This window comes from Diplotaxodon limnothrissa, linkage group LG14 (assembly GCF_057381915.1).
Source record: "Diplotaxodon limnothrissa isolate DT_005_m linkage group LG14, D_limnothrissa_male_GT1.1, whole genome shotgun sequence".
NCBI lineage: Eukaryota > Metazoa > Chordata > Actinopteri > Cichliformes > Cichlidae > Diplotaxodon > Diplotaxodon limnothrissa.
Window position 1 is genome coordinate 33,286,436 of NC_140609.1, and position 19,349 is coordinate 33,305,784.

The following is a 19,349-nucleotide window of genomic DNA, read 5'->3' on the forward strand; positions in this document are numbered from 1 at the left end:
GGAGCCCTTTGCACGCTGCACCTCCTTTGTACACATTTTTCATGCACGTTCACATTCGCGTACACAAAGCATTGACCGTCTTTCCATCACTGGGCCAGCTGTCTGATTTCATAATCAGAGATGAGGCTGGCGCTGCTAAAATGTTTCATCAAGATGCTTGGCATCAGCTACAGTTTAATTGATAACGGCTTTGTCTTTGATTTCAAGCTGTTGTCTCTTTTGATTAGAGTGCTGTGATGTAGAGCAGAAACAACACCAGCTTCTTTCATTGTGATATCATCAGCATATTATTGAGGAGGGACAGAGGGGTTCAAGTTAGGGGTGCGAATACATCACGGATCGGTTGCACTGGTGATAGACAGATTAATAGATGAAGTCAGGCAGGAGTCTCTTTGGACTATATTGTTTGCAGATGAGATTGTAATTTGTAGCGAGAGTAGTGGCACGGTGGAACTGAGCCTGCAGAGGTGGAGGTATGTTCTGGAGAGAAGAGGAATGAAAAGTAGTACATGCAAGACAGAATACATATGTGTGAATGAGAGAGAGAGAGACGGATGTAACAGTGACCCTACAAGGAGTAGAAATAATAAAAGTGGATGAGTTTAAATAGGTGAGGTCAGCTATCCAAATCAGACCATGTACACGGGAGGTGAAGAAGAGCGTATTGACATGGTGGAGTGACTGGAGATGAGTGTCAGCTGTGATTTGTGATGGATAGAAGCAACAGTGAAAAGGATGGTCTGATGGTAGATGTTTGGTTTAGAGACAGTGGCACTAATGAAAAGACAGGAGGCCAAGCTTTGGAAATGAGTGCATCAGAGGGACAGCTCAGGTCAAGTGGTTTGAAAACAAAGTTAGAGAGGCAAGGCTGAGATAGTTTGCACAGGTGCAAGGGAGTGATAGTGGATATATTGGACACAATATGTTGAATATGGAACCACCAGGCAGGAGGCAAAGTGGAAGACCACAGAGAAGATTCAAGGATGTAGTAGAAGGAGGACGTGCAGAGCGTTGGTGTGACAGAAGAGGATATTAGGGACAGGGTGAGGAGGAGGCAGATCACCCGAAAGAATAAGAATAAGAATAAATTTAGTATATAAATATGCAAGGGAAATATATACAGTAGAGAGGAACTGAAGATGATACGCATTTAGACACAGATTCACTTGAGAAGGTTTTTATTTTCGCACATGGTAGGAGTGTGTCTCTGGGCTCTCGTCTCATGAAAGGTGCTGATGAAACCCTTTGGGAATTCTGATCAAGCTCCCACTCACCATCACCTCCTTTCTATAAGTGTAGCCTGATACTCAGGATATGAGGAGTCATCGTGTGGAGAAATGGATTGGGAGGTGGGGGGGTAGTCATAGGAGATGAAAGATTGAAGTGCTTTGTTGGTCCCTGTATTGGTGAGGGCAAGGCATCAAGCTGCTTCCTGTCGCCTGTAGCGACGGCATGAATGTGCTGATGTGCACTTCACTCTCTAAACACTGCCTGTGTTGACAAGGTGTGAGAGCGCAAATGTAGTAGGTAAACTCTGCATGAATTCAGCTGGATCTACATATGAATATAAATGATTTAGAGTTTGCTATAGATTTGATTAGCCGTGAAGAAATGTTATGTAGTCAGTAAGTATCAAGCTTCTCTCCATTTCAAGGAATGTATGACAGCCTCAAACTATGGTTATTTAATTCAGACAACATTCCCGTCGCTCACTTCATCTATTCTCTTATATTTTTTTACAGAGCTGAAGGCAGTGCATATCAGTATTTTTCCACTACTGGTCAAGTAATATGTCCCACCAAAAGTTGCATTTGATATGTGAATCAATTCTTAGTTATTTGTCTTACATTGCATTTTCTAAAATTTGTTTTGGCTTATATCAGTTTGAGAAGCACAAAAATAATTCAAAGACAGCCGTGGAAATGTCCAGCACTCAGATGAACCCTTCCCCCCATTAAGAAAACTCAGGAATGTCTTGCTGCCAGAAATTAACTAGACCATGCATGGGCTTATCTTGGTTTTCCAGCACATGAGCTTGGAGTGAAGTGAAGAGTTACATATTAGCAAGAAAATGGGACAAGAGACAGAAATAAAGGCCAAAGGAAGCAAGTTGAGACAACTGAGCAGTCTGGTAAAGAGGTTGCATTTTACTGCTTATTTTTTCAGGCGACTGGCTAAAGCCACTATCCTCGCCACCAAACATTACTTCAAACGTGATCAGTGGTTAATAAGTCATATGTATGAGCAGAAAATATGGTGCGATTAAAGCTTCGAAACATCAGGTGCAGATTTCATTTCAACTTTAAAAAGAGGTGATAATGTTTTAAAGAATATTCAGTGTGAAATTTAACAAAGCAATCTGAAGGTAAGAATGACATTTCTGCTCTCTTGTAACTCCAACATTCATCTCTTGTCCTTCATGTCTAATAGTTTTCAGTCTGAGAAATATTCAGATTCATTACATCGCATTACTTTATTCCATTCCACGGGATGCCAGGTAATTGTGCTCCCTACAACACTGTGTGCTTTTATGTGGTAGCACACAACACAGTGGTCTCAGAAGAGAATAAATTTAAATGATAGTATTATGCAATGTGGTATACTCCGAATAGAGGTCTTGCAGCACAGAACTCATCCATGCAACGACAAGAGTGTATCTGACTTTGTACCAGAAGTCGGTTTTCATATCATAAGGTTCACTTTCGCCAACAAAGACTTCCAGAAGCTATTTTGACAATGATTCAAAGGCCAGAAAAAAAAAGAAAAATCCATTTGATTGCCTATATTAAATGTTGCAGGCATCCTTAGAAGTACTCTTCTTTTAACATGCCAGCAAATATTTTTGAACCCAGGGCTTGTTCTGCTGCACAGACTAATCTTCAGTCCAATATTAAAAGGAGAAGACAATAACAACACTAAGTCCTTAGACATTTTCTTCGCTCTTTTCATGAATGCAGAACAGCATGCTTATCTTTAAAATGCAGGTTTGCACAGTTCTACTCAATGGCTTCTTTTCATCCATCATAAACAAAGGGCCAACAGTTATTTAACACTTCTTTAGGAATTACCATTTCAGCTTTTTAGGGAGCATTTCGCTCCAAGGCAAACGCTTTACTACATGTGAGGATTTGCAAGTAACAACTGTGAAATGCAGCTGAAACATGTTGTTATAGCCGAAGCCAATGGAGGCCGGCCCAACAGACTCGAGAAATGCCCGGCTTTATTAGTATGGAGCGCATGAGTCTGGGGGACTGGGATGGGGTTTTTTATTCTGTGGTCTCACACTGCTGCTTTCAGCAAACAGTCCACCATTATTCGGTCTGACAAGAGAGCAAACACTGAGCATTCAAGGGTCAAGAAAAAGCACGCCCCCCCCCCTCTCTTTGTCAACTCCTGTCTTCCTGCATCCTTATGTTTCTTTGTTTTCCCTCCCATATTCGCACTTAGCCTTGTACCTCCTTGTTATTTTGCTACCTTTGTTCTTCTGTTCAGTCGCCAGCAGTATTTGAGAGTTGGGATACATTTTGCATATGCACCTGTAACAATGTAAGCTCAGGCAGACACATTTTCTTCTGCCTGAGGTTGAGGCTAAGATAAGCTCAAAAGGCATGTTATTCTTGTATTCTTTACAGCATGCTATTTGGAAAGGTGTTTTTTTTTTTTTTAAATAACTCCATGTAAACGAAACTCAAAGGCTTGCTAAAACAATTTTTGGCACCAGCTTCACTTCACGCAGCTTTTTCAGCAGGTCACAGAAGATTTGCACATCTACCTCAGCAGCTTATGCGCCACGGTGTTCATACTGTACATAATTGACTGGTAATGAGCAAAGAACTCCTGATTTGAAATCCACTGTGACCTTTACTTGTGAATGTTGAAAAAAAGCCCTGTAGTTGCTAATTCAGCCTTTTGTTGTAACTTCCCTTGCTATTGAGAGTTCAGGCTTATGCTCCGTAAACCGTGTGGCTGACTGTTAATTAAGACACTCGAGGCCACGTCCTCTTCGACAGGCTGGAATGCTATTCAAGGGCAATCAATGAATACTTTGTCTGAGCTCACCTATACAATCAAAATATACAAAGCCCTCAGAAGAGGCTTTGATACCTCTTTTGGAAAGAGATATCCTTCAGAAATGTGATGCACTTTAAATTCCCTGTGTATTAACTTTCATGGTTAAATTTCTAAACATTTGTTAAATCTTTATATATTGAAATTTATAACTTGAAATCTATGTCGATCGTGATTTTGTTACGCACTGTATTTTCATCAAATATAAGAAAAATGTAGAAAGTATTAGCCGTAAAGCCATGATAGAGGTCCTGGGCACTGGTATAGCTCACCCATATGCTGAAAGACTACTGCAGCGGCCTGGGTGTCCTCACTTTCCTGTCTGTTTTACTATCCTGTCAACATGCCTAAACACAAAAAGTACCTCTAAAACTATAGAAATAAGTCCTCACCTTGAGTGCTTGGCACAGTGCCCCATGTTGTAAAATCACAAAGTGCAGACATGCACTGCAGAGTTGGCTTCATGCTGCTTCTTAAGATTTCTGGAAATATTCTAATTGAACTAATATTTCCTCCCAAGGCTAATAGGATTGATATAAAAAGCCTGAATGTTTTCATTTGCAGTATGAGATGTCAGTGGTTTGTAAATTTTAGAAATGGTACATTTGTCTATTGTCAGGATAACTGGAAATTGGAGCTGCCCATGCAAGTCTATACTCTGAACTTGATAACTCTTTAAATGTTTTCATAAATAATTTATGAACTTACATATTTGAGAATAATAAACCTTTAAATGATGGCGATAATTTGCTAACATTTAATTTGTAAGATGGATGTTAGATTTTAATTAATTGTCAACATAACTGCCAACATATAAATGTATAAATGATCTGAATTTATACAGGCAGATTTGTGACTTTGAAACTGGAAATACAGTAGACGTTTTACGACGGATGTTTTTATTCCAAAAATGTATTCTTACCAGTTATTCTCATGTGTCTTTGTGATATCTGCACCCACAAATGACATCATTTGTGGCAGTGTGTGAAGACACTGGAGTGTGAAGAAGATTCCCAGGGAATGGGTGACCTTTCCCTACAGTCACATTGAACTGTACTTCCTCTGCCACATTTCTTTCCTGGGGATGAATAAAGGAGCCTCGTCTGAAATAGGAGCTCTGGGAATTGCTCATTGCCTTTTTACACATGCGAGTGGCTCACTGTGCAGTTTCCACAACAACCTGGTGCTGCAATTAGGAATCAAAAAGTGTAAACAGGATGACTGCTTAAAAGGATCCTTAGTGTCAAGAACAGGGTAGAAGAGAGTATTGAAATCATGATGTTAAGTGTTTTGAATTTCATTCTGCAGATGCTGGGTAGAATTTTTTTTTAATTTTCTGATTCTTGTGAGGAGCTGATAATTTGATTCTGTTTTGATTTTGTAAAATGTTTTATGAAACTAAAAAAAATGCCTTTAAGTGTAATCCAATCATGGCCAACATAGTTATAGTTGTCACCCCATAAAGTCTCAGAGCAGAGATGTAATGCAATAAGGAGACATTAACCTTCTAAACAGCTTTAAAAAAAATCAGGATTTAGTCACTAAGGACAGGTAATTCTAACTGCTACACTTCAAATTTGGAAAGAGCTCTGAGAATTTAATCACCTTTGGGTTCAGATGTTAATCTCGAAGAACTTTCCCTACTGAGAGCAAAGCATTGCTTGCTTTAAGCCTTGCATGGCTCTCTGACCTGGCACCTTTGTACAAAAGCACCTCTCGCCTTTCTTTCAGCATTCACAAATCTTGCCCCAGAGTGACCACAGTGTGTTGGAGTGGACACAGAGGCAACAGCAGCCAGAAGGGACGCTGCTGGAGTGGCCAGATTTATGGCAGACCAGTTCCCTGAAAGTCTGTGCTTATAGAAAAGGGTTTAGGACCTGTGAAATCATAACCATTCTAAATCTTTCAAGCCATGGCCAGCTCTCCACTCGTTACTGTGCATACAAGGCTTAGGGAGATTAGACCATATCGCTCTCTCTCTCTTTCTCTACTCTGCCATGTGCTTTTTTTCTTTCAACAGGATTATTAAATCCATCCATCCATCCATCCATCCATTCGCTTCCGCTTATCCTTTTCAGGGTCGCGGGGGGCGCTGGAGCCTATCCCAGCTGTCATAGGGCGAGAGGCGGGGTACACCCTGGACAGGTCGCCAGTCTGTCGCAGGGCCAACACACAGGGACAGACAACCATTCACACTCACATTCATTCACACATTCACACCTAGTGGCAATTTGGATTATCCAATTAACCTATCCCCACAAGCTGCATGTCTTTGGACGGTGGGAGGAAGCCGGAGTACCCGGAGAAAACCCACGCAAACACGGTGGCACGGTGGTTAGCACTGTTGCCGCACAGCAAGAAGGTCCTGAGTTCAATTCCACCATCAGGCCGGGGTCTTTCTGTGTGGAGTTTGCATGTTCTCCCCGTGTTTGCGTGGGATTATTAAATCCCTTTTCCCTTAATTGGAGAGGTGAAAAGTATGCTGGTATAGTCTCACACACCATGGACCTAAAAGCAAAGGTCATTTTATAGGAGATGATTATATAACATGTTTGCTTTCCATCACAGAAATTAACCATTGAAAGAAAATTAGGTATTGATTTGTCTCTTGACTTATATGTTCTCAAAGGCGACATTGCCTCCATTATGCAAATTAATTAAAGACGATTATACTAAAATCGCTAAAACCCTGGTTTCATAAAATCGATTACACACTAGAGATAAAATAAATAGCATGATTACATCTTTGAGGACACATTGGATTCTGATGAAATTTTAACCTAGCTGTAAGATTGAGAAAGCAACCCAAATTATTCAAAGCAATTTTCAGTGTGACCATAAATATTCACCAAATGTAGCCAATTACCTCAAAGCTTGATGGCAGCCTGATCATTAGATGAGGTGTCTTGCTAATGATCCACATGTTGAATAGACAGACTGATTTACACTTACCGACATTTTTTGATGCTAATTAAAAGATGGCACGAACAGTAGTTGGGGTTTTTTTTGTTATTGTTTTTTTCTTTCTTTTTTTTGCTGCTGGTGATTTAAGAAAAATAGGACTGCATGATAATGTTTTAGAGGCACTGATTAATAGTATGAATGAATTTGGTTTAGCAAATTGCTTCAGGAGACTTTATGCCTCGCACTGCAGGTGTGGAAACATCATTTTGTTATCCACACCAGCGCAAACAAATGAAGTGTAGAAAAACATTATCTGTGCAACACTGAAGCAGAGTTTGTAGTTGGAAACATCTGCATATGAAATACATTTGAACTCATTCCTTAAATATTTATTTCTTGGCTTTTCTCCAACATATAAATGCATAAAAGTCAAATAAAATGTTATTCTGCACTTAAACATGCTCTGCCTTCAGTCTCTGATAGCTGTACAGAGCTGTGAAGTTATACTTTACAAGTTATTTCATGCATTTATTAATAAATTAAAAATAAATAAATAAATTGAAAAGCTCTTGTGGCTTTTTCTTGTAGTGGGGTCTAATTGCACTCGGAAGCTTTGAAACACAACTAACCAAAACACTTAAATTACTTTGCAGGTTTGGTGCACAATTAGTTATCGAGCTATATTTTTATTAACATTGCAGTGCTGATATGTGCAGAATGAAAGAGAAGGAGGATTGATTAGCACAGACTGTCTGTGTTGACGTTTCATGTTCCTCATGTCCCTTTTGGAGTTCCCTCAGGTCCTTTGGCTTCTGCTTCCAAAATCTGCATCTTAGATTATAAATTAGCCACGTGCATGTAAGATAGACACAGCTAGTGCTTAAATACACAGAATAAAATGCGTTAAGAATATGAGTGAAAAGGTGAATGTGGCTTATAGTGTAAATTGCTCAGCAACACCTCAAAAGCACTGTATAAATGCCAGTCTATTCCATTACATGACAGTGAATTTAGAGTACATTTATTTTTAGATACATTTTGTCTTTTGAGTCTAAAAGGATTCATCAGTTAGTCCCAGTTTATCCTTCATAATCAGCGCAGTGCAACTCTGTGGGCAAAGAGCCGCCTATCTGTCTGCCTGGCTGAATCCATGGGGCACTCTGGCCTGCAATGCTTGACGGTGACCAAATAAGGGCTGACTGCAACATGTATGCAGGGAGGAGACCATTTTGTAAGTTGGCACAGTGCAGCCTTTCACATTCTTTGGCCCCACTCAAAAGGCTTCTGTCCTTCATCACGCATCCACTATGTGAACGGACAGCAGCTACATGAACTGTACAAGAGGGTTTCTCAGATGGTTCATGTATGAGGTTGGCTGTAGTTAAGTGCTTGTTTGCAGAGTCTGACAGTTATCTCTAATATTTAGAGTGACATCCACTGCCAGCGCTTAAAGGCATACTGTGAAACTAACAAAGACAGAACAAAGGCAGTTTGTCAATCTGGTGAATTCATTAAGATTATCCAGGAAAAATAAGGATAATGTGGAAATATGGTCTAATATTAAATCTAAGACTAGCGCTGCAGAGCAGACCCAAACATAAGTGATACAGATATTCACTAAATTCTGTCTCACTACTGTGAGACCTAGTTAAAGATTAACTTGGATGTTTTCCTTTGGGCCTCTTTGAAGTGGAATTAGTCCAACCCCTGCTTATCTTAATTAGAAAGAAATCTAGGGGAGTGAAGTGGCCTTCTGGAAATGAGCACCTCCACTCCCTGAAGCCCATACTAAAGCTTAACAAGACCTTGAGGAACGCTAAACTTAACGTTTTCTAATGTCATTCTGGGACTCTACCTATAATATACTCTGGTATAAACTGTGAACATAAATATTTTTCTTCTGATGTTTGAAAGTGCGGGTCAGTGCTGTGTCGTCCTCGGTCTCTTATGGATAGGGAAAGTGAATAATTAATAGAGCTTGTTCAAGTTTGTGAATAACGCTGAAGGTGAACAGGTGTTTAATGTGAGTGATCCTGAAAAAGAAGGGAAGAAAATCCTCCTTGAGGCTCGGTTTGTTGCGTAGGCACTTTTTTGAGTGTCATGTGAATACTTATGCAAAACAGAACATGAATTGGTGTGCATCTGACTATATTCTGTTCCACTCTCTAGCTGAATATTTTAGTGTGCAAATAATATGTTACCTTCATTTTCTATACCTACATAGACTCTATCTAATGTAAGGTTCAGATAAACAAATGGTGGCAGAAGACTAGCCAAAACCTCTGCTTCCATTGCTTCCGTGGAGAACAGGCGCCACAGCTCAGAGATCACACACACAGTGTTTATTGGTGGCATGAGTGACATGCTGCTGGCTTTAATCCAAATAGTGTAGGGAGGCCCTGTCATACATAGGTCACCTGTCTCCAGAAGAATAATGCGGAACACACAGGAAGCAGAAAGCCTACACTGTGGTAGACCTCAAGAATGTGTGTCAGGTTCCCATAGGATGTTGTACTGTCACTTAATAAAAGTTACGTGTTACATATGTAATATTTGATGTATTTTGCCAGCAATAGTTTTCTTTAAAAGCATGTTTTCTCTGCACACAGAATTTTATATTTTAAATGATGTTGTTTTTTGTACTGCTAGTGTACTGAGAAGCATAACAGAGCTGAACAGCTTGATTTTATTAGTTCAAATTTAATGCCACATTGACTTCCCAAACAGCTTTTCACTCAGGAATTGCCATTTGTGTCCTGAGATCAGTGATGGAAATTTTGTCATAATGTGGTGCAAATGTTTTGCACTTACCTTGTGAGCTACTTGATCTCATCATCAGCACCGGTGGCTTTGCCTACTAAAACAGAAAAGCGAGGTGTTCCACAGTGACATAGTGCCTGAGCAGACAAACAAGTGAATGCTAGCATTACAAAATTATTAAATGTTATTACACTGCCAGATAGACCTTTTGATCAATATTAGATAGCTACAATTTTCATATTTAAGTATAATTTAAACACAGAGGGAAATCCACAGTATTTGAACTTTCAAAACGTGATTCTGAATCAGAATGAGGTGAGAAACAGCCGTGCTTTGAAGTTGTGTGTCAACTAAAGGCCATATTTTGTGTGTCAACTAGATATGCCTGTTGTCAAACAGAGAAATAAATACTCAGAGAAAATCTGCTTTCTACTCAAGGTTCACAGTTCAGTCCTTTCCATCTGGATCTGTAATTTTAAGGAACCTCAGCATCTGTCTTGATTTGTCTTCTGTCTTCTTTCGGAATTTACTGCATTCTTTATCTTCTTAACTTTAAACACCCTGTCTGGTTGAAAACATCAAAGTAAATCAGTGTGTTCATTATATTTTAATGACATAAATAATACAACGAGTTTTCTATGAGATGAGGGAAAAATAAATATTTTTTGCTACTTGTCCTCATGCATCACACTGACTTTTTATACTTTCAAGCAGTTAATGCCGCATATTGTCAAATGGGTATTTAACACATGGGTATTAAAGGCCTGGTGTTGCTCAGTGCGAGAAAACATGTACAATAACATCCAAAGTAACAGGTGCAGAGAATATTTAATATGTGCGCGCACCCACTCAAGCATGCACAGAGTCACCGAACCTCATAATGCATGCACCCTCACACATAATAAAACACCCAGGGTGAATGTATATAGGTTTTACCCTTCACAGTTAGGAAGGAAATGGACACAGCAGAGTGGTCTGCTGGACGTGACAGATTTACTGGCTGTACCGACAAGAATAGGGAGGAGTTGAGACTCTCAGTTGTGCCTAACATCTGCAAAGGCAGCACTTTAAAATCTCTGAACAATGTCCCTCCTGACAATTTCACTTTTATATCACTACTTTCTGAACTGCCAAATGTTCTGTGGCTCATGCATCTCCATCTCACCATCCTCAACCATTACAGCACCAGCCAGACAATTTAACTGTGCAGTCTGGTGGATGCATTTGGATTTTTTTATTAACCTGTGTTTCATTATTTAGACTCCCAGCCATCGCACTGGAAATGACCATATTAAAATGCGTTCCTGTATGAGTCCGTGCGTGCATGTGTGCCCATTTTGGTCTGCCGGAGTTTGTGTATCTGCGTTTGATGCCTGTCTATGTGGTTCTGCTTTGAGTCTTTACGGTCAAATAGTTGCAGACATGCCCTCCAGGACTATAACGTCGCCCTTTGAGTGCAGCTTCAAAAGGCATGGATGAAAAAACCCAGTTCAGACAAGAAACAGACACCTTTTATCTTAATCAGAAATGAAGCAATTAGATGGCACAAACTGTTTTCCTTTTGCGTAAGGGCTGTGCACACCGCATACCCCTCACTGAGAGCAGGCTAGAAGTCAAAGTCAAAACCTGGGGGTATGCAAGAACCCATCCTAATAGAGGGTATTGAAATTTCTGTATCACCTCTGAATCAAAATGATGTGCCCATTTTTGGACCATTTAGTCCTGGTTAGGGTTTTTAATTCGTCTTCTTCTGTGTTTCTATATTAGGATTTCTCAGTAGTCCTTTTTGAAGAAAAAAAATAAACTTTTTCTTTTTGTAACAGGCGGCAACAAACTGAAGAACCAACAGTTCCGTCTGAACTGGGCTTGGATCTCCTTAGAGAAACAACACTACGTGGTGAACGAAGAGGCCAAGTTCCTGGAGGTGGTGCTGAAGCGTAGGGGCTACCTGGGAGAGACATCATTCATCAGTAAGCAGATTTTACATCAAGTCACTTAAAATGTCTTTAATTCATCTTAAATGTTACCAAAAAGCAATGAGAGGAGTTGAATATGTTCATCTTATCTTAACAAAAAATGTTCCCCATTTTCTGATTCTGGATATTTTCAAAATAATAAAGGAATAAATGCTGAACATGTTACATGTTTGTGCATTCTTTGGTCAACCACTGATGATTTGCTTGCTGCTTCGCTCCAGGATTAACTAAAGATTAACTCACCAAATTCCACAGAGTCTGTTAAGTTGTTTTGCAGTTAAATTCAAATACACAGGGAAGCAAACATATAGCCCTTGTTGGAAGATATTCACTTTCTCAACACCCGTTTGTTTAAGTCTGTTTACTTGAGTGTCGCAGGCCACCATATCGTCAAGCATTCACCGACTCAAAAGCCCACACGAACGCGCATTGTTATATTTCAGGACAATTGCAAAGCTGGCCTAGATAGCCAATAAGGTCACACGGGTCGTGACCTTTTACCTCTCTTTTCTGGACGGTATTTATGTTCCAGTCACACAATAGCAGAGGATGTTCCCTCAGGGACTCTGCATGCTCATGAGAAAGGTCAGCTGAAGTTAGAGCCTATGGAGAGGTGCCACTGCAAATGTTAGTCGAGGCAATCTAGTGTACAGAACTAAACGAGCAATAACTGTTAACACTGTTTTTTAAAAAAGAGCTGCTGTAAGCATTTATGAGTGGCAGGAATTCTTACAGCTGGCACTAGTAGCCTGTTTTAGTGCTGCCATTTATTCTGTCCATAAAGATGAGGTGTAATTAAATGGCCTCATGCTGAAGGTCAAACCCCATAGGATCATTTACTGTACCGTCACTGCAACTTCGTACGCTCAAGAGCCCCCAGACTAATGAAACATCTCTGAGGGGATATGCAAATTTTACTGACCTTTACAGTGTCTCACACTGCACGGCATAACTGCTCTACCTTAGGGACTCAGTGAAATAAAAATATAATATCTTTATATTATAAAGCTAAATGCCATAAAATGTATATGTTATGTAATGTTATTTTATGGCCTTTTGCGCTTATTAGAGAGGTGCAGTAGAGTGAGAAAAAGAGGAGGAGAAAACTTGCAGTGAAGATGTGATACATGTGGTAGATCAGAGTAAGAAGTAAATCTAAAACTTATTACAAGATTTAATGTAATTTTCCTGTTCACGTTGATAAGATGCAGAACAAAAGATGCAAAACTGATTGTGTGTGTGTGGTAACCCAATAGTGATCTGTCTGTGGGATGATTTTAAACAACAAAGTAAAATATTATTTATAAGGAGGTTGGGCAAACAATCAAATAGTTGCTGTTTGCTTTGATTTTCTGGAGCACTGGTGCTGATTTATTAATGACTTCATTATCAATTAAAGAAGTTCTCCTTTGAACTTTGGATGCACTGTTTTCATTGCCTAAAGAAAACAAGGCTTGCATTATGTCCAAAATTGCTGTTGTGTTATTGGTATTGCGTGCTAAGGTTTTAAAAAACAAGTTTTCTTGTTACTGCTGCAGCATTAAGGTGGATGATAATGGACGGGAGAGGATGATGTACCTCTCCGTAGAGGGGTACAGGCAAAGCTTGCCATCGTGCTTTTATGATACCCAGAAAAAATTACAAGAACTAAAAGCAATAGTTTCTCTTACTGAATATATATCATAAATGCTTTTATTGTCTCTGTTTCCCATATCTATACATTTGCAATCTTCTCTTCTATTTTTGTCTGATCAAATAGTCCTGGACGGATTTTCTGTTTTTTTATTTCTAGCCATGAAAAATAGGTAGCCTCAAGTTCATCAGACATTTAGACAACCTTATTGACATCTCTCAACAATAACATCCATGCTGTCGCACTTGCCATTGGTTTCAATTTAGAACTTTATATTTTTCGGTTAAAAATATCTATTTTTATTTTATTCATCAGTTATTCTGGTGCTTCAACATCTCTGCACTATTCCGCCTCCAGGCACACACGTAATAACAAATATCCTGTCTTAGAAAGGTAGTGTCCTTCCTTGTAACGGAAAACATAAAAAATCCCAGAGCATTCATGTCATTCTTACAGGGATCATTTATAGTTTCCTGCCTCCTCTGCTGTGATGGGGATAGCAGAGTAAAAGTAGCAAACTGTTCGGATTAACTGGCATAAGCAGGCCACCAGAGCAATGTGGCACCTCAGACTCTCTGCCTCGGTATTGTGATAAAATACCACCTGATCTTAGGTCAGTGCCTTCAAGTGAAGACAGCATATTTTATCTTGCCTAACCCTGCATGAGTGAACACTGATCTGAGGACCCAAAGGATGGGCTGCTTCATCTCTAACCAATGTGCACAGTGCAGTTCACACCAGTAAGGAGGCTACAGTGAGCCCAGCTGCTGCGAAGGCTCAGAGTGACCGCTGTGAATGGGACCAACCAATCCAGCTTGAAGGAGATTGACTTAACAGTACATCATTGTGTCTCTTTTCATACTCTTTGAATGTTGACGATATTTCAGGATCCACTAAACCTTTTTTTTCATTGTATCCACTCATTTTTCTTTCTTATTTTCATTTAAAAACACTACATGAAATTAAATTTTTCCTAATTCTATCTTGCTCAGTATTTTTTTAAAAATCCTGTAATCTCAAAGGTTCAATTTCCAGTGATATTATGGTTTTCTGCATTTACAGCAGCTCGCAGGAATTCCTTGTTTTGTTTAGGGTTTTTTTTTATTTATTTATTGCCAGAACCCTGCTGTGTGTTGTGTGGCCAGTTAGCAAACACAATGGAATGGCTGTGTGACATTTCACCAGCTTCAGCGCTCCTGCTCAACAGGCTTCCAGCCAGTGTCACAGCAGTAGTGACTGTAAGCTCCATCAAACAGCTCTCATGCTGAAGGTCAGACAGTGCAAGTCAGCCTCCAACCACTTCTGCTGAGGCTGGGCTGACATGAGGGATAATGGTGTTTATTTCCACCATGATCATCTCAAAGAACGGTGGCGGGAAACTGCACCCTGGATATGGACAGATATTGTTGTGTTAGACCAACTGGGGTGTGTGAGATTTTCCAGGTGTTACGGGAGGTGAAAAGCAGTTTAATTGTATGTTTGTTTGGTTTTTCAGCTTTTATATAGCTATTCATAATCACATAAATATTTACATTTGTAAATGGGCATGCAGTAAACAAAGCAAAATGTTAAAATTAAACACAAAAGCCGGCAGATGGTGAGGTCATTTTTACAGAATTTTCAAATGTTAATTAACAATAACTTTGTAATGCCCTTTCTAAGGTATTGGCACAAAGGATGGCACTGCAGAAAAGGACAAAGATTTCCGGGGGAAATCTCAAAAACAGGTGCAGTTTAACCCAGGCCAGACCAAAGCCACCTGGAAGGTCAGGATCCTGTCAGACGGGGAGTATGAAGTGTCCGAGACATTTCAGATTGTTTTGTCTGAGCCGGTGATGGCAGCCCTTGAATTCCCAGAGGTAGCTACTGTAGAGATCCTGGACCCCGATGATGGTCAGTATTGATTTTACTTCCAGAGATTCTTCCTTTCTTTCTTTTTTTGGGGGGGGGGCTGAACATTTTTCATTAATGTCTGATGTAACTGAGTGTTTGATATCACGTGTCTGAACATTAACGCTGATCTGTCATTTTTGCAGAGAAAAAATAATGTCGTGGTTGTCATGGTTGTGTTGATCACACCCCTGATAAACTAGTTGGCCACATAGCAATGCATAATAATACGCACCCTGCCTCTGCAGGTTGGAACATGAAAAAGGAATTTCAAAAAAATAAAAAGAGAGAGCGAGATAATGCATTTACAGGATAACTAGGTAAACTAAAACTGCACAAAAGTGGTTAAAGTTGACAACACAACGCAATTTCATTGTTCTCTGACAATGACAATAAATACTTAAATGCTCAAATACTAAGCTATGCTTATGTTTAGGGGATTAATTTGGGAAATTTAAGGTCTGGAAAAAGACATCAGAGCATTTTAAATGTAGCATTTAATCTCAAGTACACTGAAATTATAGATGAACTAACTCTATCTTGAATCAAAAATGAAGATTGGCAGACAATAAAAAGTAGAAAAGTATATTCTTTCCACTAGAGATGTAACATAGTGTCAGAGGGATATGAAATAGAGATGGCCGCACTGACCTGAATGTGAAATTATCGTACTGTAAATATGGGCGAGGCACTGCCTAAAGAACTGAACAGATGTTTCTTAAAACAGCTTGTCAGTAACAGAGATGACACGGAGAACAGCATGATACAAATGTGGATATAAATATGGATAATGTTTCTCCTCATCCCATAGGGCTTCAGCTAGTGAAAGCAAAGCATTTGCTGTCAACAGTGTAAGCTAATGATCGTGTTTAGGTGAAGCTTGTTTTGCAAAACTCGTGTCTCTGGAGGGCAATCCCCCCCTCCAGAGACACGAGAAAAAACAAGAAGAAACCCTCCAAAAAACTGACAGCTATCTATCTGCAGTTCTATTTTTGTATCTTCATGCCTTGCACAGACATCTTCTTCGTCTTCATACGCCCATGTCCATTATCATATCATTACACTGTTCATGGTTTCTAAAGTTTTAATATGTGTTTTAACCTCTGAAGGTCAAATATACTCTGCAGGCTTTTAAAACTATATTTCATGTTTCTTTTAACTGAGAGCAGAAAAATTTTATAGCCCAAGGGCACCAATTGAATCACTTGTATCGGTGAAAAATAAATAATTTCAGACCATACTGACTAAAATAGCTCAGAGGGACGAGAGGTGAAGTGCAACCGCATAATCCAGTGCAACTGTTTGCATAGGAAGGGAAAGGACAGCTCAAGTTCTAATAGCTTTTCAATGTGGCCAAACATGACACTTACTGAGAAGAATACAAACCATTTCCGAAATGATAAAAACTCATTACCTCGCTAAATGTCACACATGGCTAAGAGATGGAGAGAAATAGATAGAGAGATGCCCGTAAAACTTTAAAGGAAAACAAAAGGTTATACTTTCACGTCTTCTAGCCAATTTATGCGGGCTTATTATTTTCTAAACAGCTTAATTCTTCACGTAACAAATTCCATATTCATCTGCATCAGTTACCAGGTCAATAAGTAGAACTGTTTGTTTATTATGCTGTGGAAGCCAATTATAGGTGAGATATTTACTGCGGATAAACAACAAATAGTGTCTGATAAAACATGATGGAAGCACCATCAGCAGAGCTGTAATGAAAGCTGTTGTTGGTCCCAGCGCACACGTCTGTCTAATGAAGGGTTTTGATGCAAATAATCAAAACCATACTTTGATATTCTGAAGCGTTTCCCCTTTCATTATCGCCAGTGCATTTTTATTTCACTTCAGATTATTCTTATCATGCTTAGATCATACATAAGAGATTTCCTCAAATCAATTCTGACGCTACTTAGCTTAAATCATAACAAAACACCGTGTCAGAGTAATGATCTAATATCTTTATTGATGATTTTTTTTTTCACGCGCAGAGTCGACAGTGTTTATACCCTCCGCCGTCTACAACATAGAGGAAGACATAGGTGAGCTGCTTATCCCTGTACGCAGAAGCGGGGATGTCAGCCAGGAGCTCATGGTCATATGTTACACCCAGCAAGGTAACACAATAACTTTGTGTTGAAATGTTTGTGATAAATTGTGTCATTTCTCGAGTGAGTTAGTGCTGTCCTCCACATCAGAAGGATCCCTGTTCTCAGTACTCAGTCTGATCACCTCTTCTCGGTGAAATCTAATTTAGGCTGAGGCTGAACATCTATAAATGGCATCTTTAAAGCAGAAGATGAAGGCTGTCATATTGATAATACTTCTGGAGTGCTAATGACTTTCCTCCTTGCACATCAAAAGTGGGTGCAATGTGATACTTAATGCATTAGAGGAAAAATAAAGGCCATATGCTGATCTGCTTTTAATCACTGACTTGACTTGATGAAGATCAATGTTGCATTAAAAGTTTTCATTAAAGAGTGACATTAAGTCGAAAGGCACTGCCTTCTGTTATAGCTTAGTTTGAACTTAGGTCCGTTGTTCATGAAAATCATACATAAATAATTATTTTTAATGTGACGAAAAGTACACTGTTGCGTCATTTTTCTTCCTGTAATTCTGTTTTCTGTCTGCTCAGTTTCTGCAACAGGCACCATCCCCACCACCGTGCTGTCCTACTCCGATTACATCTCCAGGCCTGAGGACCATCACAGCATCCTGCGCTTTGACAAGGGAGAGATAGAAAAATCCTGCCGCATTGTCATCATCGACGACTCCCTGTACGAAGACGAGGAGAGCTTCAATGTCACCCTCAGCATGCCCATGGGGGGCTGTCTGGGCTCCGAGTTTCCCACGGCGAGAATCACAATAATTCCTGATATGGATGATGGTAAGATTACATTACACTGGTCGTAAGTATGCAGTTGAATGCAATCCAGTCTCAAATAGTCAGTGCAGGTTAAGAAATTTGACTGCGGAATCAGTTTAAGGCAATTTCTGCCTGTTTTTCATCTTCACTTTTTCACGTCTGATTAAAGCCTAAAAAAAAGTCAGCATGAATTTGTTCCTTAACTAAGTTTTATTGTATCTTCAGTGTGTTTTTTATTTGTGGGCTTTAATTTAAAAAAATATTTGTAAATGCAAATTTTCACTGCATAAACTGATTCCAAAAGATAAATTCAAACAGATAAGCAGGTTGCAAACATGCTGGTATAGATGTGAACGTGTGTTTGATTTTTTTTTTCCCTGTATGTGTTTGTGCTTGCCTGCCAGTGTCTCATAGAGAAAGCATTTGAGTGTGCGATCCTTCTTCCTGAAGGCAAAGCCTTTATCTCATATCTGCAGGCTCAGACTGGAGGTCTGATAGTCTCCCATATCTTCCTGACGCCTCTTTGTTCCCCAACACCTGATGGCCTTATCCACACTTCTCTATTGCTCAACAATCTCCACAAGCACTGCTGTGAATTCAAGACTCTATGATGCCAGGCAGGCAACACCGCAGCTGAAAAAAAAGCAGCACATTTGCAGAAGGGTCTTCCCTTGAATGAAAATTTATCTGAAGCCATGTAATTGCAAATGTGATGTAACATTCAATTTAGAATTCTAATAGTCAGAAAACTTAGCCAACCATTTATTTTGTGTGTGGCTAAAGTTAGTTAGCTTCACTGAGATTTTTTTTACTACTTTTAGTTAGTTTCATTTCCCATTAGTGAAACCTCAAATGCGTTCAAATCCGCATGTTTTTTATGTTTGATAACAGTCCTGTCATTCACGCTGTTGACTTTAGTTTAGACAGCTTCTGAAATAATATTACCTGTGACCTCAAATGTTTAGCAGCACAGAAATATTCAGTGTTCCATTTCTCGACAATAAAAAAGTAGTAGTTTTTGTTTTAGATCATGGCCAAAAATCACTGCCAACAAGTGCATGAATCTGTGTCACGGTGACTCCAGCAGCAGTTTTCAATTCAGTTTAAAGCCTCAATCTGTGTCAAAGACTTTTTCGCCCATTCAGTTCCCAGGGTACCTGAGGCAGCCACGCTTCAAGTGTGTTTCTTTGACCTCCTTGAGGATGGAGGAAGTTACTAAATTAGAAAGTTTTTATACTGT

General features: G+C 39.5%; 1 protein-coding gene across 2 annotated transcripts in view; it reads left to right on the forward strand.

Moving 5' to 3' along the window:
• The window catches only part of LOC146619217 (FRAS1-related extracellular matrix protein 2-like), a 51,172-nt gene that overhangs the window by 13,570 nt on the left and 18,253 nt on the right, over nucleotides 1-19,349 (forward strand). For both annotated transcript variants that reach the window (XM_085370308.1, XM_085370306.1), the window contains exons 3-6: nucleotides 11,556-11,702; nucleotides 15,004-15,234; nucleotides 17,229-17,354; nucleotides 17,879-18,130. In XM_085370308.1, coding sequence (XP_085226434.1) covers nucleotides 11,556-11,702; nucleotides 15,004-15,234; nucleotides 17,229-17,354; nucleotides 17,879-18,130 — 756 coding nt within the window. The remainder of the gene's footprint in view (nucleotides 1-11,555; nucleotides 11,703-15,003; nucleotides 15,235-17,228; nucleotides 17,355-17,878; nucleotides 18,131-19,349) is intronic.